Source organism: Tamandua tetradactyla, chromosome 4 (assembly GCF_023851605.1).
Source record: "Tamandua tetradactyla isolate mTamTet1 chromosome 4, mTamTet1.pri, whole genome shotgun sequence".
NCBI classification, from domain to species: Eukaryota; Metazoa; Chordata; class Mammalia; order Pilosa; family Myrmecophagidae; genus Tamandua; species Tamandua tetradactyla.
The window spans coordinates 182,726,637-182,749,354 of record NC_135330.1 but is presented as its reverse complement, the minus strand read 5'-3'; the positions used below and the strand labels follow the sequence as shown (position 1 = coordinate 182,749,354).

Genomic DNA, 22,718 nt, shown 5'->3' with positions numbered 1-22,718 from the left:
GTTCATGGGAAGTCAAAGTTACAATATAATCTTGGTTTGTTGACTTTTAATCCATCGCATATTTACTGCTACTTCTGGGTCCAAAAAATGGTATTAACTATTAACACAGCAAACCAATTTTTATTGTTTTGACATGTTAGATTAGTGTTAATTGGTTTCTACTGTGAGTTTAAATTTGAGTATTTTTCTTCTATTTTTTTTTCCCTACCTAGGAAGAAAAGGTGGTGAACTGGCATCAGCCGTCCATGCTTATACAAAAACAGGAGATCCCTATATGCGATCTCTAGTACAGCATATTCTTAGCTTAGTATCTCATCCTGTTTTGAATTTTCTTTACCGTTGGATATATGATGGAGAACTGGAGGACACATACCATGAAGTAAGTGTTAATATTGTATTTTTAGACTTGGATTTAAAGAGCTTGGGCACTTCAATTATTTTTGTTTGGCTTTCATGTGATTCCCATTATCTGTTAACAGTGTTGGTACCTCACTTCATTTTAATGGAATGTACATTTTCCACATTGCTTTGAAAGCAAATTAATCTCATTTCACAGCAGAGCCATTTTTGGTTGGTGGAAAATTGTTATTCCAGTTTTAATACTGAGAAACTGAGGCTCAGCAAGGTTAAATAACTTGTCCAGTTTTACTAGCAAGTTGTTGGCCAAGCAAGGGCTAGGTTTCCTGAGTCTTCATTTCACTTTCTTTGCAGTTCTTTATGAACTCACTTTGATTAACTATGGTGCTGAAAGTTTTGATGAGAAAAATTATTTGTATGCGTATATGTATGTACTTATCAGAATATAGTTAGTTATGCTTTAATGCAGCCTGTGTGTTCCTAAAAATCACCATGCTGTGCGAAAATTATACAATAAAAACCATGGGGTTTATGGCAAAAAAGTGGGATTAGGGGTACCATGCTCAAAAACCTTGGCAGTGACATTAAAAAAAAAAGATAGGAACCTAGTAGAGTGGTAGCACAATTTTATGTATGTTAAATGTTAAGAAATGCATATATATTACATTAAATGGGCACTTTATCTCAAAAAAGCTGTAATGTTTCCTTGTGAAAATGGGACATTGGAAGAGTTGCAGATGTGTGTTGTGAAGTGGTGGAAGAATGGTTATTTGAAATCAGACGTGCATGGTGTGGCTTTTCACACACATGATAAATTAAGGTACCTGGTAGATTTTGAGGGGTGTGTATGTGTGTGTGTGCATGCATTTTGAGTATTCCTTCGCAGCTCAGTTCAGCTGGATGGAATTTCTTCTGAATACTGTTTCTGGCACGTGCAGAAAAGAAATAGATGTGAAGTTTGCATTGTGCTCAAATTGTTTACTTATATCAGTTGCACTGGAATAAATTATTGTTTTTAAAATGAGCTTCATAGGACTGACTGTGTATAGTATTGTTTTGTAGTGTGTGCTTTTGAAACTCATAAATGGCATTATACTGTTTATGTATGGTACATATCATACATATAGATTGTACAAGTAGCTTATTTTATGTCTTGTAGCTTTTTCCATGACAGAATATTTAGTTTTATCTTATTACTGCATATTATTTCACTATATAGATATACCATTTTTTATTTACTGCTCTCCTGTTGATGGAAAATTATGTTCTTTGTAGTTTTGAATCTTATGAACATTATTAAAATAAATGATTCCAAGTGCATATTTTTGAGTTTTTGCTAAGCCAGATATTGGAAAGTGGAATTGCCGGGACATGAGAATGCATCCTTTACATTCTAATACTGGCGTTTTTAACTCTAGATTACCTATACCATTTGGCTCTATAATCTTATAGTTTCTGTTCCTCCACCCTTGCCAGCACTTCATATTATCCAACTTTAATAAAAATGTTTTTAAATCTAATGAATAAAACACTGTACCTCACTATGGTATTTATTTGTATATCCCTGGCTGCAAGTAAGATTGAACACCTTTTCATGCTTATTAGCTATTTTATTTCTTCTGTTTATTGCCTATTCATATGTTTCACCATTTTTTTTCTGTGGATTTGTCATTTTAAAATTAAGCCATCGATGGCTTTATATATTTGTGTCTGTAATTGCAGTTCTTTTCTTTTAATTGTTATTCTTTTAACTGCTTATTTTGATTTAATTTCAGGCTTAGGAAAAAATTGTAAGAATGGTGCAAAGAATTACAGTTTTGACCAAAGTGGATCATATGTTAAGTTCTAATATTTACCTGAGTCTTTTTCCATGCTCTGTTTTTTTCCTGTGTGATTTAAAAAATATTCATTTGTCAATATTATTTAAATTAATGTAACTTTATGGCTTAATATTTGATAGGATGAGTCCTTAACCCTTTACTATTTTCAAAGTTTTGCATGATAATTTTGCACATTTGTACTTACATATGAATTTAGAATCATCTTACCAATTCTACTGAAATTTCTTTTGGGATTTTTGTAAGGGTTACAGATTGAATTTATACAGTAAGATAATAAATGTTTTTATGCTTCCTGTCTTCCTGTTGCTAGATGAACTATCTTTTCTTCTATTCTAAAATTATTAATTGAAAACTAAGAAAGGTTTTATGTTCTTAATTTACTAAAGATTACTTAAACATTTTTTAAATCTTTCTTCAATGTCTATATTTCTGAATGTCAAAGAGTAAACTGGTTTCTTTAAACCAACCCCTTCCATTTACATGAAGAAATTTGCAGTTTGCCCAGGTTCTGCTCCTTTGTACACTTAATCTCTCTCTTTTGTTTAGACCTCAATTATGTTACTGTTTTAATTTTTATATGCAATCTGAAAAAGTTTCCTGTTATATAAGATTTTTTAAAAATTTGATTTGCTTTACCTTTAGACTTGAATCAATTGTTTAGACTTTAACTGGTAATACTGTTTACTACCAAACTCAATAATAACCTTTTATTGATATATATAGAAAAGTACACAAATCATTGGTATAGTGCTTGATGGTTTTATTATGAAATGAGCCACCATGAGGTCAGGAAAGAGTGTACTGTCAGCACACCCATCATGCATCCTCTTAATCACTACCCCTTTCCTTCTCGCCACAAGTAAACACTGTTTTCACTTCTAACACCATAATTAGTTTTGTCTGTTCTACAATTTTACTTAAGTAGATACACAGAGTTAGTATACCGTAAAAATATTTACATGCTATCTGTAAGGACGATTACTTGTATTTGTTGTTAAGCTTGAATCTATATTTTTATCTACTCTTTCTGAGAAGTGCCATAAAAAGATGTTTTTCAAATTAGAACTTTAAGTCAGACTTAATTTTTCAAGATTGAGCGGAGACAAATTCTTTTTCCATTCAATTTTTATCATCATATTTATGGTAAGGAAACTTTTAGGTAATGTTTTTCTATTGATAGAGTTGAACTTGTAATTTTTTATTTAATATTTTACGAACTTGTCAATTTTAATGCATTTGAGATCTAACCTCTATTACAGGCAGATATTAATTTTGCAAGGTTTTTAAAAGCCTATGTAATTGATTATTTAGAATGCTTATCCAGTCTCCTAAACTCTTATGATAATGTGACAAATTATCTGAGTTTTAAACATTGAACATTTATGAGCTTATAAGATTCTAAGTGAACCTATGGTTAAGAAAATGAAAAACTAAAATGTCCTTTTAAGGATGTGGGTATGTTCTTTTTATATTATTATAGTTTCTATATGATCAGCTGTGGTTAACATTGTAAGTGTATAAGAATATTTGTAAGCCAGAAATGAAAGCCAATGGATATTATTATTTTCAGTTTTGGGCCTCTGTTTTTCTATCCATTAAGATTCTAGGCACATTATTATGAATGTTATTAACAGCACTACTGAATTATATATGTGAATGTGGTTAAAAGGGGAAAATTTAGGTCGTAGATGTTACTAGAAAAAAATTAAAGGATAAAACAGGAGTGTATAATGCAATGAATTCTATTGTTGACAATGGACTATAGTTAATAATACAAGTATAAGAATGTTCTTTCATGAATTGTTATAAATGAAGGACACTAATACAAGGTGTTAAAAATTGGGTGGTATATGGGAAAAATACACCCAATATAAACCATGAACTGTAGTTAATAGTACTGTTTTAATATTCTTTCATTAGCTGTAACAAAGGTACCACACTAATGCAAAGTGTCAACAATGAGGGCGGTATATGAGAATTCTGTTTTTTACATGATTTTTCTGTAAATCTAAAATATCTCCAAATGAAGAAAAGATAGGGCATAAAGAAATTCTACCTTACAGAAAAAAAGAAGATAATCTTTTAGAACAGTCTTCAAATATTAGGATTATAATTAGACAAAAAAATGTGCCATTTATTTATTGTATCATCAGTTGTTCATCTCACCTAGAACAGCTGCTGATTTGATGAATCTCGTCTTCCTCAGAGGTTGGAATGGAAGCTGTTAACTTGTTACCAACTGAAATAAAAACGAGAGCCACACACTGGCTACTTATCTTTTTTGGATTTAATATCTAATTCCTAATTTTTTTTTTTAGTTTTGTTGGTTTTTTGGGGAATAAATTTACTTGCCTTTTCTAGGAACCAGATTTTTTTAGATGTAGACCTTAGTTGTACCACCAATTCTTTATATGCATCTGTGTTTAAAAATAGATGTTAAATTTGCCACTGATTTTTTTATTGTCTTTTTTATGTATTATTCAGCTTAAAAAAATTTTTTTCTGATAGTAATTATGAGATTGAAGAGCTATTGAAGAAGGTAGAAATAATTTGGCAAAAATCTTGAAATTGAATTTCCTTTAGTTTTTCTTCTTTTATAAACATTGACTCAACTAAGGTGAGAGAAAAGTGGAGTCCATACAACTAATATAGTTTAAATATGGGATAATTATAACTTTTTATTTCTTAAGCTATGTGGAAGTATAAAGCTAACTTTCAGGTTTTATTTGTTTAAAAATGAAATATTAAGTCAGTTATGATGTCTATTGAATATAATGCTAGGGTCATTAGCTTAAGTGATCATTTAAACAATATACCTCATATCTTACATTGTTGGTAAAGTTTTTTATTGAAAATTTTTTCTTTTGATATAATTTCACACTTCTAGAAAAGGTGCAAGAATTGTACAAAACATTTCCAGATATCCTTCACCTAGATTATCTGGATGCTAATATTTTATTATACGATTTTTATCCTTGTGGTCTTCTTTCTTTTAAGGTTCTATAGTAACATTGTAATGTGTAGGGCGGTGAATTTAGGTAGGATTTTAGGAAGTTGAAGGTCTTTAATTTTTTATTTGCTAGTTATTTTGCTCATGTAGCCCTTTTTACCCCAGTTACTCTTGTTTACGTCACTAGTTTTGCTTGTGGGATTTCTCAAAAGTGCATTGTGAGGGAGGGAGTGTACCTGTGCATTAGGCCAGCTTGTCCTGGTTTGGTCCCACTCGTAAACAGGTGGTGGCGGCAGCAGCTGGGTGGGATGGGGATGGGGCTCCTGAAGCCAAGGACATGGTGTGTGTGGGGGTTCAGCTATGGTGTCTGGAGCACAAGGCGACTGGGGTAGCATTTGCACGGTAATGCACACAGAGAAGACTTGCTGTTCTCAGCAGGGAGTCAGAATTACTGAGTGCTTCCTGCTTCCCACTAGCACCCTAATAAACACCACAGGGTTCACTGGCAGTCGTCTGACCTGGACCCCCAGCTCTAAAGAGATGAGCCTGATGAAGTTCCTTAGTTGTACTGGACCGGTAAGCCCTCACCTCCCCATGACAGCCTCCATGAGCCTCCTGATGTAGTCTGATGATGAGAAAGGCCATGGGAAGAAAAAAGGGAAATTTAAGAAAAAGGAAGAAAGGACAGATGGCTGTGCTGCCTCGCAGGAAAATAGCTCTTGAGATAAAGCTGAAAGTCCTTCCAAAATGAAGAGGTCCAGGGGAATCCATGTCTTCAAGAAGCCTAGTTTTTCTAAAAAGAGTAAGGATTTTAAAATTAAAGAGAAACATAAAGAAGAAAAGCACAAAGAATAAAAACAAAGAGAAATCAAAAGACCTGACAGCAGTCGATGTTGTTAAACATTGGAAGGAAGAGAAGAAAAAGAAAAAGCCAATTTAGGAGCCAACAGTGCCTCAGGTTGATAAACTGAATCTCAGATCATTTTTGGAATTCCTTTGACTGATGCAGCGGAGAAGACCATGATGTATGATGATATTTGGCTACCAGCAGTTTTCCGGGAATGAGTAGATTATATTGAGAAGTATGGCATCAAGTGTGAAGGCATCTACAGAATTTTGAGAATTAAATCAAAGGTGGATAAGCTACAAGCAGCCTGTGACAGAAGAGTCTCCAAACTTGGGAGAACATGTGCCAAATACTGTAGCCAGTTTGCTGAAGCAGTATCTGCATGACTTTCCAGAGAGCCTGCTTGCCAAAGGATACCCCAGTTTGTAGACATGTATGGGAGCAGCACAGAGGGCGAGAAGGTGCTGGAGGTCCAGTGCCTGCTGAAGGAACTTCCTGGATGCAACCATCTCATCTCTTGGCTTATAGACATGGACCATGTCTCCAAGGAGCTGGAAATGAAAATGAACATACAGAACATTTCTATAGTGCTCAGCTCTGCCGTGCAGAGTAGCAGTTGTGCCCTATATGTGTTTTTCACACATATGCAAGAGCTCTTTGGAAATGTGGTTCTAAAGCAGGTGACAAAGCCTCTTTGCTGGTCTAACATGGCTGCAGTGCCTCTGCTGCCTGGCACCCAGGAATGCATCACAGAGGAGATCAGTAGACAGGAATTTCTCTTGAATTGTTTACATTGAGATTTGCAGGGTGGAATAAAGGATTTATCTAAAGAAGAACGATTATGGAAAGTACAAAAAATCTTGACAGCCCTTAAAAGAAAATTGAGAGAAGCTAAAAGACAAGAAAATGAAACCAAGATTGCACAAGAGAGCCAGTCTTTCAAAAGTGGATGTTTCCAAAGAAGAAGTGAGTGAAAATGAAGAAATTATAAATATTCTCCTTGTCCAGGAGAATGAGATCCTCATGGAGCAGAAAGAGCTTCTCATCAGCAAGCAGTTCCTACGTAAGCAGATTACTTCCAAGAAAGAAGACATAGAACGAATGCGAGCTGAGAGCACTGAGATCCAGATAAGTCAGCAGCATAATCAAAGTGAAACTGAGGAATATTCCTCTGAAGTGAAAGCGAGAGTGAAGATAAAGAGGAGCTGCAGACCATTCTGGAATATATAGAGAGATGGAATGAAGAGCTAGTAATAAAGAACAATCATCTGAATCAAACAATTCATGAAGAACGAGAGGCTATCATCGATCTGCATGTGCAGCTCTGCCTTCTTCAGATGCAGTGAGCCAAGTTTGAGTAGCAGGCACTGGAAGAGGAAGAGCCCAAGAAACATGGAGGTGTGATTCTGCCACCATGGGACAGAGTCCTTGAGCCAAAAGCAGCTATAGAGCAGCCTAAGGCAGTGTATTAGTTAGGGTTCTCTAGAGAAACAGAATCAACAGGGAACACTTGCAAATATAAAATTTATGAAAGTGTCTCACATGACCGTAGGAACGCAGAGTCCAAAATCCACAGGGCAGGCTGCGAAGCCGATGACTCCAATGGATGGCCTGGATGAACTCCACAGGAGAGGCTCACCAGCCAAAGCAGGGATGGAACCTGTCTCCTCTGAGTCCTCCTTAAAAGGCTTCCCATGATTGCATTTAGCATCACTAATTGCAGAAGACACTCCCCTTTGGCTGATTACAAATGGAATCAGCTGTGGATGTAGCTGACGTGATCATGACCTAATCCTATGAAATGTCCTCATTGCAACAGACACGCCTCCTAGCTGACTGCAGATGTAATTGGCAACAGATGAGGTTTACGTACCCTTGGCTTATGTCCGCAGCAACAAGATTAGGTATGCTCACCTGGCCAAGTTGACAACTGAATCTAACTAACACATGTCCACCCCTTGTCAACTTGGCAACTTCAAGCATCACTTTAAACAGGTGCAAAAATTTATCTTCTTGCTGTGGACCTGTGAATCTCAAAACAAGTCTGGTGCCAATAAGCAAAGGAGGATATTCACAGGATACAGATTTTCATCTCCATAGGGAAAAGTTGGAAGATACACAGATGTAAAACCTGCAGGGCAAGCGCCGTGGGATTTCAAAGTCTGAAAGTCATTCATCCTTCGGCTATAGAAAGTGGCAGTCCCACCCCTTCCAAGGGCCTATGCAGTGGCTGGCCTCTTTCCAAATCAACCTCGGGGAACATCGAGGAGACCACCTCTGGGCTCCACTCTCTCCAGGCATCAGGGCCACCCCTGGGCTCTCTGCCATTTCTGGGGCACACGCTCAACCCCTCCACATGGTGGCAGCCAGGCTCTCCCAGTCCCCCAAGGAGCGTGCTACACCTTTTCTAACTGCTCTAGCTATAACATTGAATGCAGAATCTCTGCTTAGTGGGCCCATATCAATAAATTCAGCCTGATCCAGCCTTATATTCCTCCCACCATTATCCCACACTTTTAAAATCCATTGCCACACATATTCCCCTGATTTCTGTCTATATAAATTGGAAAACTCACACAGTTCTTTAGGAGTATAACGTACCTCCTCATGTGTGATACTTTGTACCTCACCTTTAGGGGCCTGTTGGGACTTTAGTCTAGTTATAGGTCTAGAAGAAATGAGGGGTGGTGGGGGTGGGTCATGAAAAGAATTAGAAATATCTTCCAAGCCATTTGCTTCAGGGCTTTCATTTGCAGTTTCATCTGGTGAAACAGGATTAATAACTCTAGGTCTAATCCCTTCAGGAGGAGGTTGGGTGGCCAATTCCTCAAGGCAGGCTGGAGGTGGGGCAGCTATGTCCTCAGGGCAGACTATTACAGGGTTATCTAAAGAAGGCTCAGCATGGTCTAGGGTTTCAACCTCACCCCCAACATCATTATCAATCCATATGTCACCATCCCATTTTTCAGGGTCCCACTCCTTTCCAATCAATGCCCTCACTTTAATGGCAGACACCATGCAAGACTGAGATTTCAGTTTACGTTGTAAAGTTGCTACTCTAACAAAAAGATTCTGAGTCTGATTTTCAGAGATCTCAAGTCTACGGCTACAGGAAACTCATAGAAACCTCTACATCTTTCAGACGGCACTTAAGCTTCTTGTTTGAAGCCTTAAGCCCATCCCTTTCACCCTTTAATGCAGACAGTGTATCTAACAACAACCAACCAACATCTCTATAACTCTTGTTTCTACAAAACTCTGTAAAGGTGTCAAAAACATTATCCCCCAGAGTCTGGCTTCGTACAAGCGAAGCATTAGGAGAATCGAATGATGATATTTTGACTATCTCCTTTGCCAACTCAGTCCATGGATTGGGAGTGTCATTCTGATTACAGGAATCAGAGTCCTTAGTGTCTCTGAGCCCAGTCAGAGTAGAAAACCATTCATAAAAACCCATTTTTAAGATTCTGTTCCTTAAGAACCACTCCTGGTACCAAGATGTATTAGTTAGGGTTCTCTAGAGAAACAGAATCAACAGGGAACACTTGCAAATATAAAATTTATGAAAGTGTCTCACGTGACCGTAGGAACGCAGAGTCCAAAATCCACAGGGCAGGCTGCGAAGCCGATGACTCCAATGGATGGCCTGGATGAACTCCACAGGAGAGGCTCACCAGCCAAAGCAGGGATGGAACCTGTCTCCTCTGAGTCCTCCTTAAAAGGCTTCCCATGATTGCATTTAGCATCACTAATTGCAGAAGACACTCCCCTTTGGCTGATTACAAATGGAATCAGCTGTGGATGTAGCTGACGTGATCATGACCTAATCCTATGAAATGTCCTCATTGCAACAGACACGCCTCCTAGCTGACTGCAGATGTAATTGGCAACAGATGAGGTTTACGTACCCTTGGCTTATGTCCGCAGCAACAAGATTAGGTATGCTCACCTGGCCAAGTTGACAGCTGAATCTAACTAACACAGGCAGACAAGGAGCAAGTCAAGCCATTGCCATGCAAAGAGAGGAAGGGAACTCCAGTCTGAACAGCTGTGGGGGATCATCACAAAATCCTCCAGACTTAAAAAGACCTGTGCCTCTTACTGTAATACTGAGAATCCCTGTGTATACATTATGTAAAATGTCTTTTATTCTCAGAGACTCTGCTCTGTCTCACACTAAGTATTTAAGTTACATGGGGGGCAAAGCACTGCAAGCATTTTGGGGCTTGGAGGGGACAGATAAGTTTTCCATATAATATCAACTTATTTGAAGATGACTTTTCTTTAACTTAAAATAACTTAATTCTTTTTTTTTTTTTTTTTTTTTTTTTTTTTTTTTTTTTTTTTTTTTTTTAAAGGAAAGACAGAGAGAAGGAAGGAAGGATAGAAGGAAGGAAGGAAGGAAGAAAGGGAAACATTTTCTTGTTTTATTGTATTCTGTTTCTCCGTTTTTGTTACATGGGCTGGGGCCGGGAATCGAACCGAGGTCCTCCGGCATAGCAGGCAAGCACTTTGCCCGCTGAGCCACCGCGGCCCAACTTAATTCTTGATAGCTTATTTTAAAACCAAAAATTGTCTCTTTGCTTTTTTAAATCATAGAATCAGAATCTCTTTCTCTCATTCAAAAGGGAAAATAACAAAAGTTGAATACTGTATACCTGTTGGTTGATCCGTTGGCTGTCAGTTGGGATGTCTGCTTACCTGGTCATTTTTTGCTTGTGCCTTTATACCGTTTTCAGTGCAGATTGTGTAATGGGAGCTGCCTCAGATTTTTTTTTTTTTTTTTACATGGGCAGGCACCGGGAATCAAACCCGGGTCCTCTGGCATGGCAGGCAAGCGTTCTTGCCTGCTGAGCCACCATGGCCTGCCCTACCTCAGATTTTTGACTGTCTAGAAAGGCCCTTACTGGGAGTCACCTTGGCTCATTTTGTCAGTTCCATTTTACACTCTTAACCACAGTCAGCATACCCAGATCTTCCGTGGTCTTGCCACTGTAAACAGAGTTGGTGCTGTGGAACGTGCCAGTGCAGAGTGCCTGCCCTTTCCCTTTCTAGCTGCTAGTGATCAGCTGGTATTTTCCACTGGGTTGAGGGGACCTAATCTATCCACACAAAGGATCCACACAAAGGATCCCTTCAGTGAGAGCAGAATAGTTTGTATGACTCCCTTAGGTGGAATGTAAATGCCCCTCTGCCTGAGTGAGACCCAGGTATGCTCTGATCTGTGTCATTTCAGTGAATCTGCTGTTAGACTCCCCAGTCTACAAGATTGAACCATAAAAATAAAAACCGCTTTTCTTTTTAATGGTAGTAAGGGCCTCCCCACCCCATTTTCTGGTTTCAGATTTGGGTCTAGAAGATCTGAGGTTTCTGTCAGGATGGCTCCTGTGGCCCCAGTGCCCCCTACACTGTCAGGATTAACAGCAACCAGGGGACAGTTTAGGAGCTTATGGCTGTGAAATGAGCCCTACCCCCCAAGGTGACAGGAGGGACCCCCAAGAGTGCTCTATCCTTGCCTCCTCCCAGTTAGTATTTATTTTCCGCAGCTGTTTGATGTGGTTTGTTTAATCCTCTACTTATTGCACTGTTGTAATGTGTTGGCCATTATTTGATTTTTGTGTGGAAAAAAAGCTTTATTATAGAAGTCACAGCATATTTTTTTAAATGTGAAGAAGAGATGTTATGGTGACTGAAAATATGGTCAGGTGTAAAGTAGAAATGTATAAAGCCTTCTTGCTGTCCTGTCATACTGTATTCATTTTATATTTGTTGGCAGTATCAAAGATTTATGTTGCTATAAATGCTTAATCAAGGTATCATGGATTTTTAAAATCAATATTTCATCATAAATGTCTCAATGTGAGTTAACTAATTTTGCCAGGACCATTATTGAACAAACAAATTCAACACCCATTTGGGGGAAAAATGTATTGTGATTGATAGAGTTAAAACTAATTTTGCTTGTTGTAAAATATATTATTTGCCACTTGTCTTCCATTTTACTGTACAGTTTGGCTAGTAGGTTTATGATATACTTAACTGTATATCTTGTCATGACTCACCTGACTGCTCTGTCACTGTAGTGCAGAGCCTAAGAATGTGGGTTCTGGAGTTAACTGACTTAGGTTTGAATCTTAGTTTCAGTTTCTAACAGCTCTGTCTCTGATGAAAGTAACTTAGCCTCCCTAAGCCTTTCCACATCTTTCAGATGTGCTTATTTGTAGACCTCTGACTTTTTTGCTTTCTGTTGAAGCCTTACTTTATCAATATTCGTTTAGGTCTTTGATTGGTTTTGCTAAGGTTCTCTCCATACTCAATATTTTAATCATGTATGTTTGGTAGTTTAGAGAATTACACTTTGTGTTTGATATTTAGGTAATTAAATTTTAGACATTTTATCCCTTCAGGTCCTAATTGGATTAATTTTTCCCTCAATTTGGTTAAAGTATGTTATAACTTGGTTTTTTTCTTTTTTTTTTTTAACATGGGCAGGCACTGGAAATCGAACCCGGGTCCTCTGGCATGGCAGGCAAGCATTCTTGCCTGCTGAGCCACCGTGTCCCGCCCATAACTTGGTTTTAACAATCTTATTTCTTCAAGTTTATAGTTAATTCTCAGAAGCTTTATATGAGCTTTATAACCACTACTTAATAGTAATTCATTGAGTATCTGTATAAGGAATTACTATTTCCCATAATCAATATGAAGTATGAAATATTAATAGAGAAATTATTCAAAAGAACCCAGTAAGAATTCTGAAGTTGAAAGGTGCAGTAGCTGAAATGACAAATTCACTAGAGAGCTAAATAGCACTATTGACCAGGAGGAAGAAAGAATCAGTGACTTGAAGATAGATTAGTTGAAATTATCCAGTCTGAGGAACAGAAACATAGGATAAAGAAAAATCACCAGAGCCTAAGAGACAGGTAAGATACAGTCATGTGTACTGATACACATGTAATGGAAGACAGGTAAGATACAATCATGTATACTAATATAGGTATAATGAAAGTTCTCCAGAAGGAGAGCAGAGAGAGAAAGGAATGTTTGAAGAAAAATGGCTGAAAACTTCCCTTATTTGATGGAAAACATTAACTTATATATCCAAGAAACTGAATGAACTCCAGGTAGGATATACTTGGAGATCCACATCGAGACACTTTCTAATCAAACTAGAAGGCAAAAGACAGAATCTTAAAAGCAGCAAGAGAAAAGCAACACACCTTGTAGAAGAGGTCTTCAATAAGATTAACAGTTGTCTTCTCATCAGAAACCATGGAGGCCAGAAGTCAGGGGGATGTTGTAGTCAAAATGCTGAAATAAAACAAATTGTTTAATCAAGAATTCTACATTCAGAAAAGCTATCCTTCAAAAATGAAGGAGAAATTAAGACGTTCCCAGATCAACAGAAGCTGAGAAATTTGACTGGCTGTAGACCTGTCATGCAACAAATGCTAAAGGGAGTACTTAAGGCTGAAATGAACAGACACTAGACAGTAACTAGAATCTACATGAAAAAATAAAAACTACCAATAAAAATGACTACATAGGGAAATAAAGTCAGTCTTAATGTACTTTTTACTTGTAAATTATCTTCTTTCTAAATGATTTAAAAGATCTTCATAAAACAATAATTATAAATGGAAATTGATGCACATATGTATAAGGACATAATTTTAGACAAAAGCATAAGGTTATGGTTGACATACATATATGGTAGCAAAGGTTTGGTATACTATTGAAATTAAGTTGGTATTAAACCAAACTATGTTGTTATAAATTGTTAATTTTAACCCCCAGGGCAACCAGTAAGAAAATACTCAAGTAGAAAAGAAATGACAGGGGGAATTAATATGATGCAATAGAAAATATCTATTTAACACAAAATATGTTGGTAATGGAGAAAATGAACAGAAAAAAATATGACCTAGGAAACAGAAACATGGCAGAACTAGGTCCTTCTTTATAAGTTATTACATTACATGCAAATGGATTAAGCCCCAATTAAAAGGCACTGATTTGCCAGGATGGATTAAAAAAATGAAACTACTATATGCTATCTAAAAGAGATTCACTTTAGATTTAAGGACACAAATTGATTGAAAATGAAGAGATAGAAAAATGTTCTGTGCAAAACCCATAGGAAAAAAAAGCTATAGTAGTTACAAATATCAGACAAAATAGAGATAAGGAACGAGTTACACAATGATAAAAGGGTCAAGCCATCAAGAAGATAAAACAATTTTAAGCAAATATAGACCTGACAACAGAACCCTAAAATACAGAATTGAAGGGAGAAGTAGTTCAATAATAGTTGGAATCTTTAATACCTCATTTTCAATCATGAATAGAACATCTAGGCAGAAGATTAGTAAGGAAATGGGAGACTTGGACAACATCATAAATCATCTATGCTGAATGGACATCCATAGAATGCTTCATCCATACACATTCTTCTCAAGTGCATATGGGACATTCTCCAGAATTGACCATGTATTAGGCCACAAGTCTTAGTAAATCTAAAAATGCTGAAATGATGCAAAAATAAGTTCTCAGACCTCAGTGGAATAGAAATTAGAAAGTGAGGCAGGGCAAGATGGCAGCATGGTGAGGTAGGGAATTTAGTTTGTCCTCCAGAACCACTAGTAAATAGCCGGAAACTGTATGGAAAAACTATTGGGGAAATATCAATGACTGGACATACATTATACACCAGTCTGGAATGGGCAGAATGGCTAAGATCCCACACAGAACTGTAAGTCTCCCAAGCCAGAGAGGCCAGTGTCCCTCCCCTATGGGCATGGCAGGTTAGTCCTCAAGGAGAAAGGAAACAGACTTTACTAGTAGCAAATAAGTTAGCTCAACCGCACTTCAACTGTGGAATTAATTAACCAGTTCTGACTACTGGAAACAAGCCCTGAGCACAGATAACCCTAGAGTAAACACTAAAAGAACCAGGAGATTTTTGTCCTGACAGAGAGGAGGTGGGGCTGACAGAAAAAAAAAGAACAACAACAACAACAAAAAAACCAGAGGCCATTTGAGTTGGACAGCATAAAATACTGGAAAAAGGCTTGGCCCCAAATAAAGGTGGCACATAGAACTTAGCAACACATAGAGACACTTACCAACTCCAGCTCTTGATTGGTAAAACTGGGGAGCTGAGATCTGGCTCTTTTTTTTTTTTTTTTTTTGGTCTTTTTTAACCTCTTAACTCATTAGATAGAACTGCAAGCATTCTCAAGATTCAGCACTGCTCCAGGCAGGGTGAAATTAAGGCATGTCTGAGAGACAAAGTAAATGAATGAATGGAGACAGTTCCCTAAAGGGTATATGGTCCCTAACAAAAGGGGGTCAGGGCCCAGCTTAAATGGCAGCCCTCCTTCAGGAAATTCAGGTCCCAGGGGCTAGAAAACAAAAGCAACCTAATCTGCTCTCTACCTCAGCCTCTGACTCAGCCACCCCACAGGCAGTGAGAGGCTGCTAAAATTATAGGTACTGCATAACTTTATGCTGGTGGAAAGCTGTGGGTAGACAAGTGCCACATGCTAGGCCAGATAGAAAAAGCACAGAGTCTAGAGGTTTTGTAGGAAAGTCTGACAAACTGCTGGGTCTCACCTTCGGGGAAATTTGTTACTGGCTATTCTCTCCTTCTGAAATGTGGGCTTGTCTGGTCTGGGAAAATCTGACTGGGGTAGATAATATCTGAGGAGACCTTTCTCAAAAAAAGGTTCCATAAAGACAGATCAAGAACAGAAAAACAAGAGCTGAAACTTTCTGAATAGTTAGACCTATGCTAGAGGTCTAGAATAAGTTGAACTAAATGCCAAAGAACAGATAGAGAACAAAGCCACCCAGCAAGAAAGCCCTAGGTAAAAGAGTGAAAACAGCCACCAGAATAAGGAAATCAAGTGCCTAGACACTAGCAAAAATGATGAGTCATACTAGGAAAATTGAAGATATGGCCCAGTGAAAGGAACAAATCAGCATTTCAAATCAGATACATGAGTTGAAACAACTAATTCAGGATGTTTGAAGAGACATGCAAAATCACATAAAAAATCAAATCAATGGTTGAGGGAAGATATGGCAAAAGAGTTGAAGGATGTAAGGAAGATATTGGGTGAACAAAAGAGCTTGAAAGTTTGGAACAAAACAAAACAAATCGCAGTACTTATGGGAACGAAAGGCCCAATAGAAGAGATGCAAAAAGCAATGGAAACCTACAACAGATTTGAAGAGAAGAAGAAAGGATCGGCGAACTAGAGGGCAGGATATCTGAAATCCTACACATAAAATAAAAGTACGGAAAAGAAAAATATAAGCAGGGTCTCAGGGAATTGAATGACAATATAAAGTGCACAAATATGTGTTATGGGTGTCCCGGAAGGAAAAGAGAAAGGGAAAAGGAGCAGAAAGAGTAATGGAGGAAGCAATCACTGAAAATTACCCATCTCTTATGAAAGACATATATTGCTGCATAGCCCAAACAGAATAGATCCCCAAAGAACTGCTCCAACATGTTTACTCTTCAGATGGTCAAATGTCAAAGGCAGAGATAGGATTTTGAAAGCAGTGAAAGAAAAGCAGTCCTTCACATACAAGGGAAGCTCAATAAGACTATGTTTGGATTTCTTAGGAGAAACCAAGGAAGTGAGAAGTAAGGAGTATGATATATTTAAGATTTTAAAAGAAAGAAACTGCCATCCAAGAATTTGTATCTAGAAAAACTGTCCTTCAAAAATGAGGGGGAGACTAAAACGCTTTCAGAAAAACAGTCTCTGAGAGAATTTGTGACTAAGAAATCGGCTCTACAATAAATACAGAAGAGAGCACTACAGGCAGATAGGAAACAACTGGAGAGGTCTGGAGAAGAGTGTAGAATGAAGATTTTCAGTACACGTAAAAAGAAAAAAAGTTAGATATAACATAAAATCTAAAACACAAAGTGTTAGAAGAAAGTACTGTCCTTATAGTAATAATATTAAAGTTAATGGATTAAACTTCCCAATAAAAAAATATAGCCTGGAAGAATGGATTAAAAAATAGGATCCATCTGCATGCTCTCTATAGGTGACTCACTTTAGACTCGATGACAAACATAAATTGAAAGTGAAAGGTTGGGAAAATATATTTCACACAAACACCACCCAGAAAATAGCAGGGTAGTTATACTGATATCTAACAACTTAGACTTCAAATGTAAAACAATTAAAGGCACAATGGAACTATGTATTAATAAGTGGAACAGTTCAACAAGAAGAATATTTATGCACCAAGCTAGAGTGCTCCAAAATACATGAGGCAAACACTGACAACACTGAAGACAAACAGTGACAACACAACCATAATAGTTGGAGACTTCAGTTCGCCTCTCTCATCACTGGATAGAACATCTAGACAGAGAACTGATAAAGAAACAGATTTTGAATAATATGATAAATGAACTACATTTAACAGACATTTACAGAACTTTACACCCCACAACAAGAGGTTACACATTTTTCTCAAGTGCTTGTGGATCTTTCTCAAAGATAGACCCACATGCTGGGTCACAAAGCAAGTCTCGATAAATTTAAAAAGACTGAAATTACAAAAAACACTTTCTTGGATCATAATGGAATGAAGTTGGAAGTCAATAATGGGCAGAGGGCCAGAAAATTTCACAAATATGTATTGAGGCTAAACAACACATTCTTAAACAGCCAGTCAGTCAAGGAAGAAATTACAAGATAAATTAGTAAGTATCCTGAGGAAAATGAAGACACAACATATCAAAACTTAGAGGATGTGGCAAAAGCAGTGCTGAGCGGGAAATTTATTGCCTCAATGCCTATATTAAAAAAGAAGAGCAAAAATCGAGAAATTAACTCTTCACTTGGAAAAACTAGAAAAAGAACAGCAAATTAACCCAAAGTAAACAAAAGGAAAGAAATAACGAAGGTTAGAGCAGAAAAAAATGAAATTGAGAATGTGAAAACAATAAGAAAATCCACAGAACTGGAAGTTGATTCTTTGAGAAAATCAATAAAATCAATGAACCTTTAAATAGGTTAAAATAAAAAAGAAAAAGGATAAAAATAAAATCAGAAATGGGAGAGAGAACATGACCATTGACCCCACAGAAATAAAGGAGGTAATGAGAGGATACTATGAGCAACCATATGGTAATAAACTAGATGACATAGATAAAGTGAACAACTTCCTCTTTCTTCCTCTAGAAGAAATAGACAACTTCAACAAACCAGTCACAAGTAAAGAGATAGAATTGCCATATGATCCCGCAATCCCATTACTTAGGTATATACTCAGAGGAATCGAAGGCATAGACACAAATGGATATTTGCACACTGATGTTTATAGCAGCATTATATATATTTGCCAAGAGATGGAAACAACTCAGATGTCCATCAATGGACGAGTGGCTAAACATGCTGTGGTATATATATAATGATGGAATATTATGAAGCTGCAAGACAGAATAAAGTCATAAAGTCATGAAATTTGTAACAATGTGGATGAATCTTGAGGACGTTATGCTGAGTGAAATTAACCAGAAACAAAAGGACAAATACTGTATTGTCTCACTAATATGAAATAACATTAATGAGTGAATTTTGAGAGTTGAAGTTAAGTACACAGATTATCAGAAGATAGAAGGTGAAGATTGGGCATTTAGTGTTGAAGGAGTACAGAATGTGCAACAGGACTGATTATAAAAATTCAGAAATGGATGACACAGTACTCTCTGGCAATATCACAATGATATAACACCGAATGAAGCTGAATGTGGGTATGATTGAGGGAGAAGGACCTGAGGCACAGACCAGAAGGAAAGATAGAGGATGATGACAGAGGGTATAACTTAGAAACCTCACGTGGACAGTAGTGGTTTTTAAGTATACAAATAAATAAAAGATAAATAATAAAGAATGTTTTTACATGAGGGAGAACTAATGAACATCAGAATTGCAAGGTGTTTAAAATGGGATGTGTTCTAGTTTGCTAGTTGCTGGAATATGAAATGCCCAAAACAGAATAGCTTTTTTTCTTTTCTTTCTTTTTTTTTTTAACATGGGCAGGTACTGGGAATTCAACCCGGGTCTCCGGCATGGCAGGCCAGAACTCTGCCTGCTGAGCCACTGTGGCCCACCCTAGAATGGCTTTTTAAAGGGGAAATTATTAAGTTGCAAGTTTACAGTTCTAAACCTGTGATAATGTCCAAATTAAAGCAGGGCTACAGAAATGTATAGTCTAAGGCATCTAGGGAAAGATACCTTGGCTCAAGAAGGCTGATTAAGTTCAGGATTTCTCTCTCAACTGAAAAGGTGCATGGCAAACGTAACGGCATCTGCTGCCTTTCTCTCTGGACTTCTTGTTTCATGAAGCTCCCCCAAGGGCGTTTTCCTTCTTTATCTTCAAAGGTCTCTGGCTTTGTGGGCTCTGTAGCCCTCCAAAATGTTTCCTCTTTTAAAGGATTTCAGTCAAGACCCACCTGGAATGGGTGGAGTCACATCTCCCTCTAACCAAAGATTGATACCCACAGTTGTCTTATCTCTGTGGAGATAATCTAATCAACTTTCCAACCTACAATATTGAATATGGAGTGAAAAAAAGGCTGCCTCCGCAAGTTGAATCAGGATAAAAACATGGCTTTTCTAGGGCGCATAATCCTTTCAAACTGACACGATATGGTATACAGGAAAAAATACAATCATTGCAAGCTAGAGTATGTAGTCAGCAGTAACACTGTGTTACGCTTCCACTGAATGTTAACAAAGGCATCATGCAAAAACTAAATATCAGTGAGTAAGGGATTTGGGGGAAGGTTTGGAATTTTTTGCCAAGGAAAAGGAATTGTCTTCATATAGATTGTGGTAGCAAAGGTATGGCTATGTGTTTATACCAGGAACCGTTGATTTTTTTTACTTAGGTTGGATTGTATGATGTGCAAATAAAATTGTTTAGCAATGAACAAAGAAAGAGAAGTGCTGGAGAAAATGTGGAGAAAAAGATGTACCTGTTCACTGTTGATAGGGAAGCTTACAGGTCCAGCCCCACCTGAGACGTCAAGTTAGAGCAGTGGAGATATGAAAGTCAGCATTACCCCATACAGCTACTGTTAAAAAAAGTTGAGGAAGTGACCAGACTGTTTGACCAGAGACATGAATGAAGCTGATTTGGATAGAACTAAGGTGACTCAGAATACATGGTAAAGGTTGATATGGTTCATATTTTAAAACTTCAACTTCTGTATGAGAGCAAAGGGATAGATGTTTATTTGGCACACAGAATTTATATTTTTGGTAGCACATTATCTAATTTAACTTGTATGACCAGTTTATTTGAAAACCATAATTGCATGGAATCTTGAATAGGGCAAGAAATCTTGTTGGTTTGTACATATTAGTGTAATACCCTAATATATCCCAGAGTAATTTGGGCAGAGAATAAAAAAGTATTTGCAAAGCCCCCTTGGTGGACTGGTGAGAAATGAGGTATGATGGGATTAAGTGAGCCTTTTTGATCAAAAGGGAAAAGAGAGAAATGAGTCAAAATAAAATTTCAAAGGCTGAGAGATTTCAAGCAGATTTAAGAGGTTATACTTATGTATTATATTGATTTTCATTTTTAGTTTATGGTGTGTTGGAAAGTTAGAGGGATGTACCTGGCACTGTTGAACTGTATCCCAGTATCCTTGATCCTTGAAGATGATTGCATAACAATGTAGCTTTTTCAAGTGACTCTCTGATTGTGAAAACCTTATGTTTATCCAGAGTATGGATAGATGAGTAAAAAAACAAGGAAAATAAACATATAAATAGTAGCGGTGGATAAGGGGTAAGGACAAAATTGTGTAGATTGAAATATTAGTGGTCAGTGAGAGGGAGGGTGTTCTAGTTTGCTAGCTGCCTGAATGCAATATACCTAAAATTCGTAGGGAATTATAAGACACCTTGAACAGCGAAATCTATCTCACATATACAAATTTGAGATTCACACTTCCCAATTTCAGAACGTAGTACAAAGTCACATTAATCAAAACAGTGTGGTACTGACATAGGGTAGACATATAGATCAATGGAATAGAATTGAAATTCCAAAAATAAGCCTGTATATCAATGTTCAATTCATTTTTTTGAGAAATTTTTTTAATTGTGAAATATGTATTCAAAAAAGGAATAAATTTCCAAGTACATTTTAACAAGTAGTTATAGAACAGATTTTAAAGTTTAGTATGACTTATAGTTCCATGATTTTTCGTTTTTTCTTCTAACTGCTCCAAAACGCTAGAGACCAAAAGAAATATCCATATAATGATTCAGCAGTCATACTCGTTTAAGTCCTATCTTCTCTGTTATGTTCCTCCCTCACATTTTTTTTTCTTTTTGTGAAAAAATAACATATATACAAAAAAGCAATAAATTTCAAAGTACATCACAACGATTAGTTGTAGAACAGATTTCAGAGTTTGGTATGGGTTACAGTTCCACAATTTTAGGCTTTTACTTCTAGCTGCAATAAAGTACTGGAGACTAAAAGAAATAATGATTCAGTACTCAACTCATTTGTTAAACCCTGCCTTCTCTGTATAACTCCACCATCCCCTTTAATCTTTTTCCCACTCTTTAGTGGGAATGAGCTATGCCCATTCTAACTTTTTTCTTGTTGGAAGGGGCTGTTGATAATGTAGGATAGGTGGATGGAACTAGTTGATGTTCTGGAGAGGATGGCCAGAACTTATGTGGTCCAGAGATCCGTCTGGAGGTTGTAGGTTTCTGGAAAGTTACCCTAGTGCAGGGAAACTTTGTAGAATCTTATACAAATACCCTAGGTATTCTTTAGGTTTGGCAGGAATGATTTTGGTTAGGGTTTGGCAAGTTATGATAGGTACCAATATCTAGCTGAATTTTACATTAGAGTGTCCTCCAGAGTAGCCTCTCAATTCTGTTTGAACTCTCAGCCACTAATACATATTTGTTACACTTCTTTCCCCCTTTTTGGTCAGGATGGCAATATAAAATAGCCTCTCAAAATCCAGAAATAACAAATACTGCTTCAGACTAAATGTGCCAAGTATCCAAGAGTCATATGTATACGCCAGTGTTCGCCATTCTGTTTCTCAGTCACTGCACCTTTCATCTATCTCCATCTACTAGGTCTCGTGAAGAACGTCCAAAGTCAACAGACTGTCAGCACTCTCAATTTTAAATAATTTCATTGTTCCCTAAGAGAAAGATAACCAGTAAACACACCCTTACCAAATAGAAAATCCAGATCTCTCCCTAAATTATGTACCTGTGATATTGTTGCAATACTCTTGATGTTTTCCTGTTAAACATAGCATGCAATGGCATTTTTCCCCTGAAATTATATATTCTACTTGATTCATTTTTGACCATTGTTTGAGGAAGGAATAGTCTTTTAGAAGGAAACAAATGTAGATGTGCATGACTTTGGAGTAGGCAATGGCTTCTTAAATATGTCACTAGAAGCACAAGCAACAAAAGAATAGATAAATTGGACCTCATCAAAATTAAAAATTTTTGTTAATCAAATGATACTATCAAAGTGGGAAGGCAACCCCTCACACGCAGTAGGATGGCTATAATAATAATAAACAAATGGAAAATAAGATTTGGCAAAATGTGGAGACATTGGCAGTCAGTATTGCTGGTGGGAATGTAGAGTGGTGCAGCTGTTTAGGAAAACAGTTTGGCTT

General features: G+C 37.1%; 1 protein-coding gene and 1 pseudogene across 4 annotated transcripts in view; both read left to right on the top strand.

The window, feature by feature from the left end:
• The window catches only part of TUBGCP3 (tubulin gamma complex component 3), a 149,411-nt gene that overhangs the window by 40,501 nt on the left and 86,192 nt on the right, over positions 1-22,718 (top strand). For all 4 annotated transcript variants that reach the window (XM_077158703.1, XM_077158701.1, XM_077158700.1 and 1 more), the window contains exon 11: positions 213-379. In XM_077158703.1, the coding sequence (XP_077014818.1) occupies positions 213-379 (167 nt within the window). The remainder of the gene's footprint in view (positions 1-212; positions 380-22,718) is intronic.
• Positions 5,464-10,262, top strand: LOC143681575 (ralA-binding protein 1 pseudogene; annotated as a pseudogene).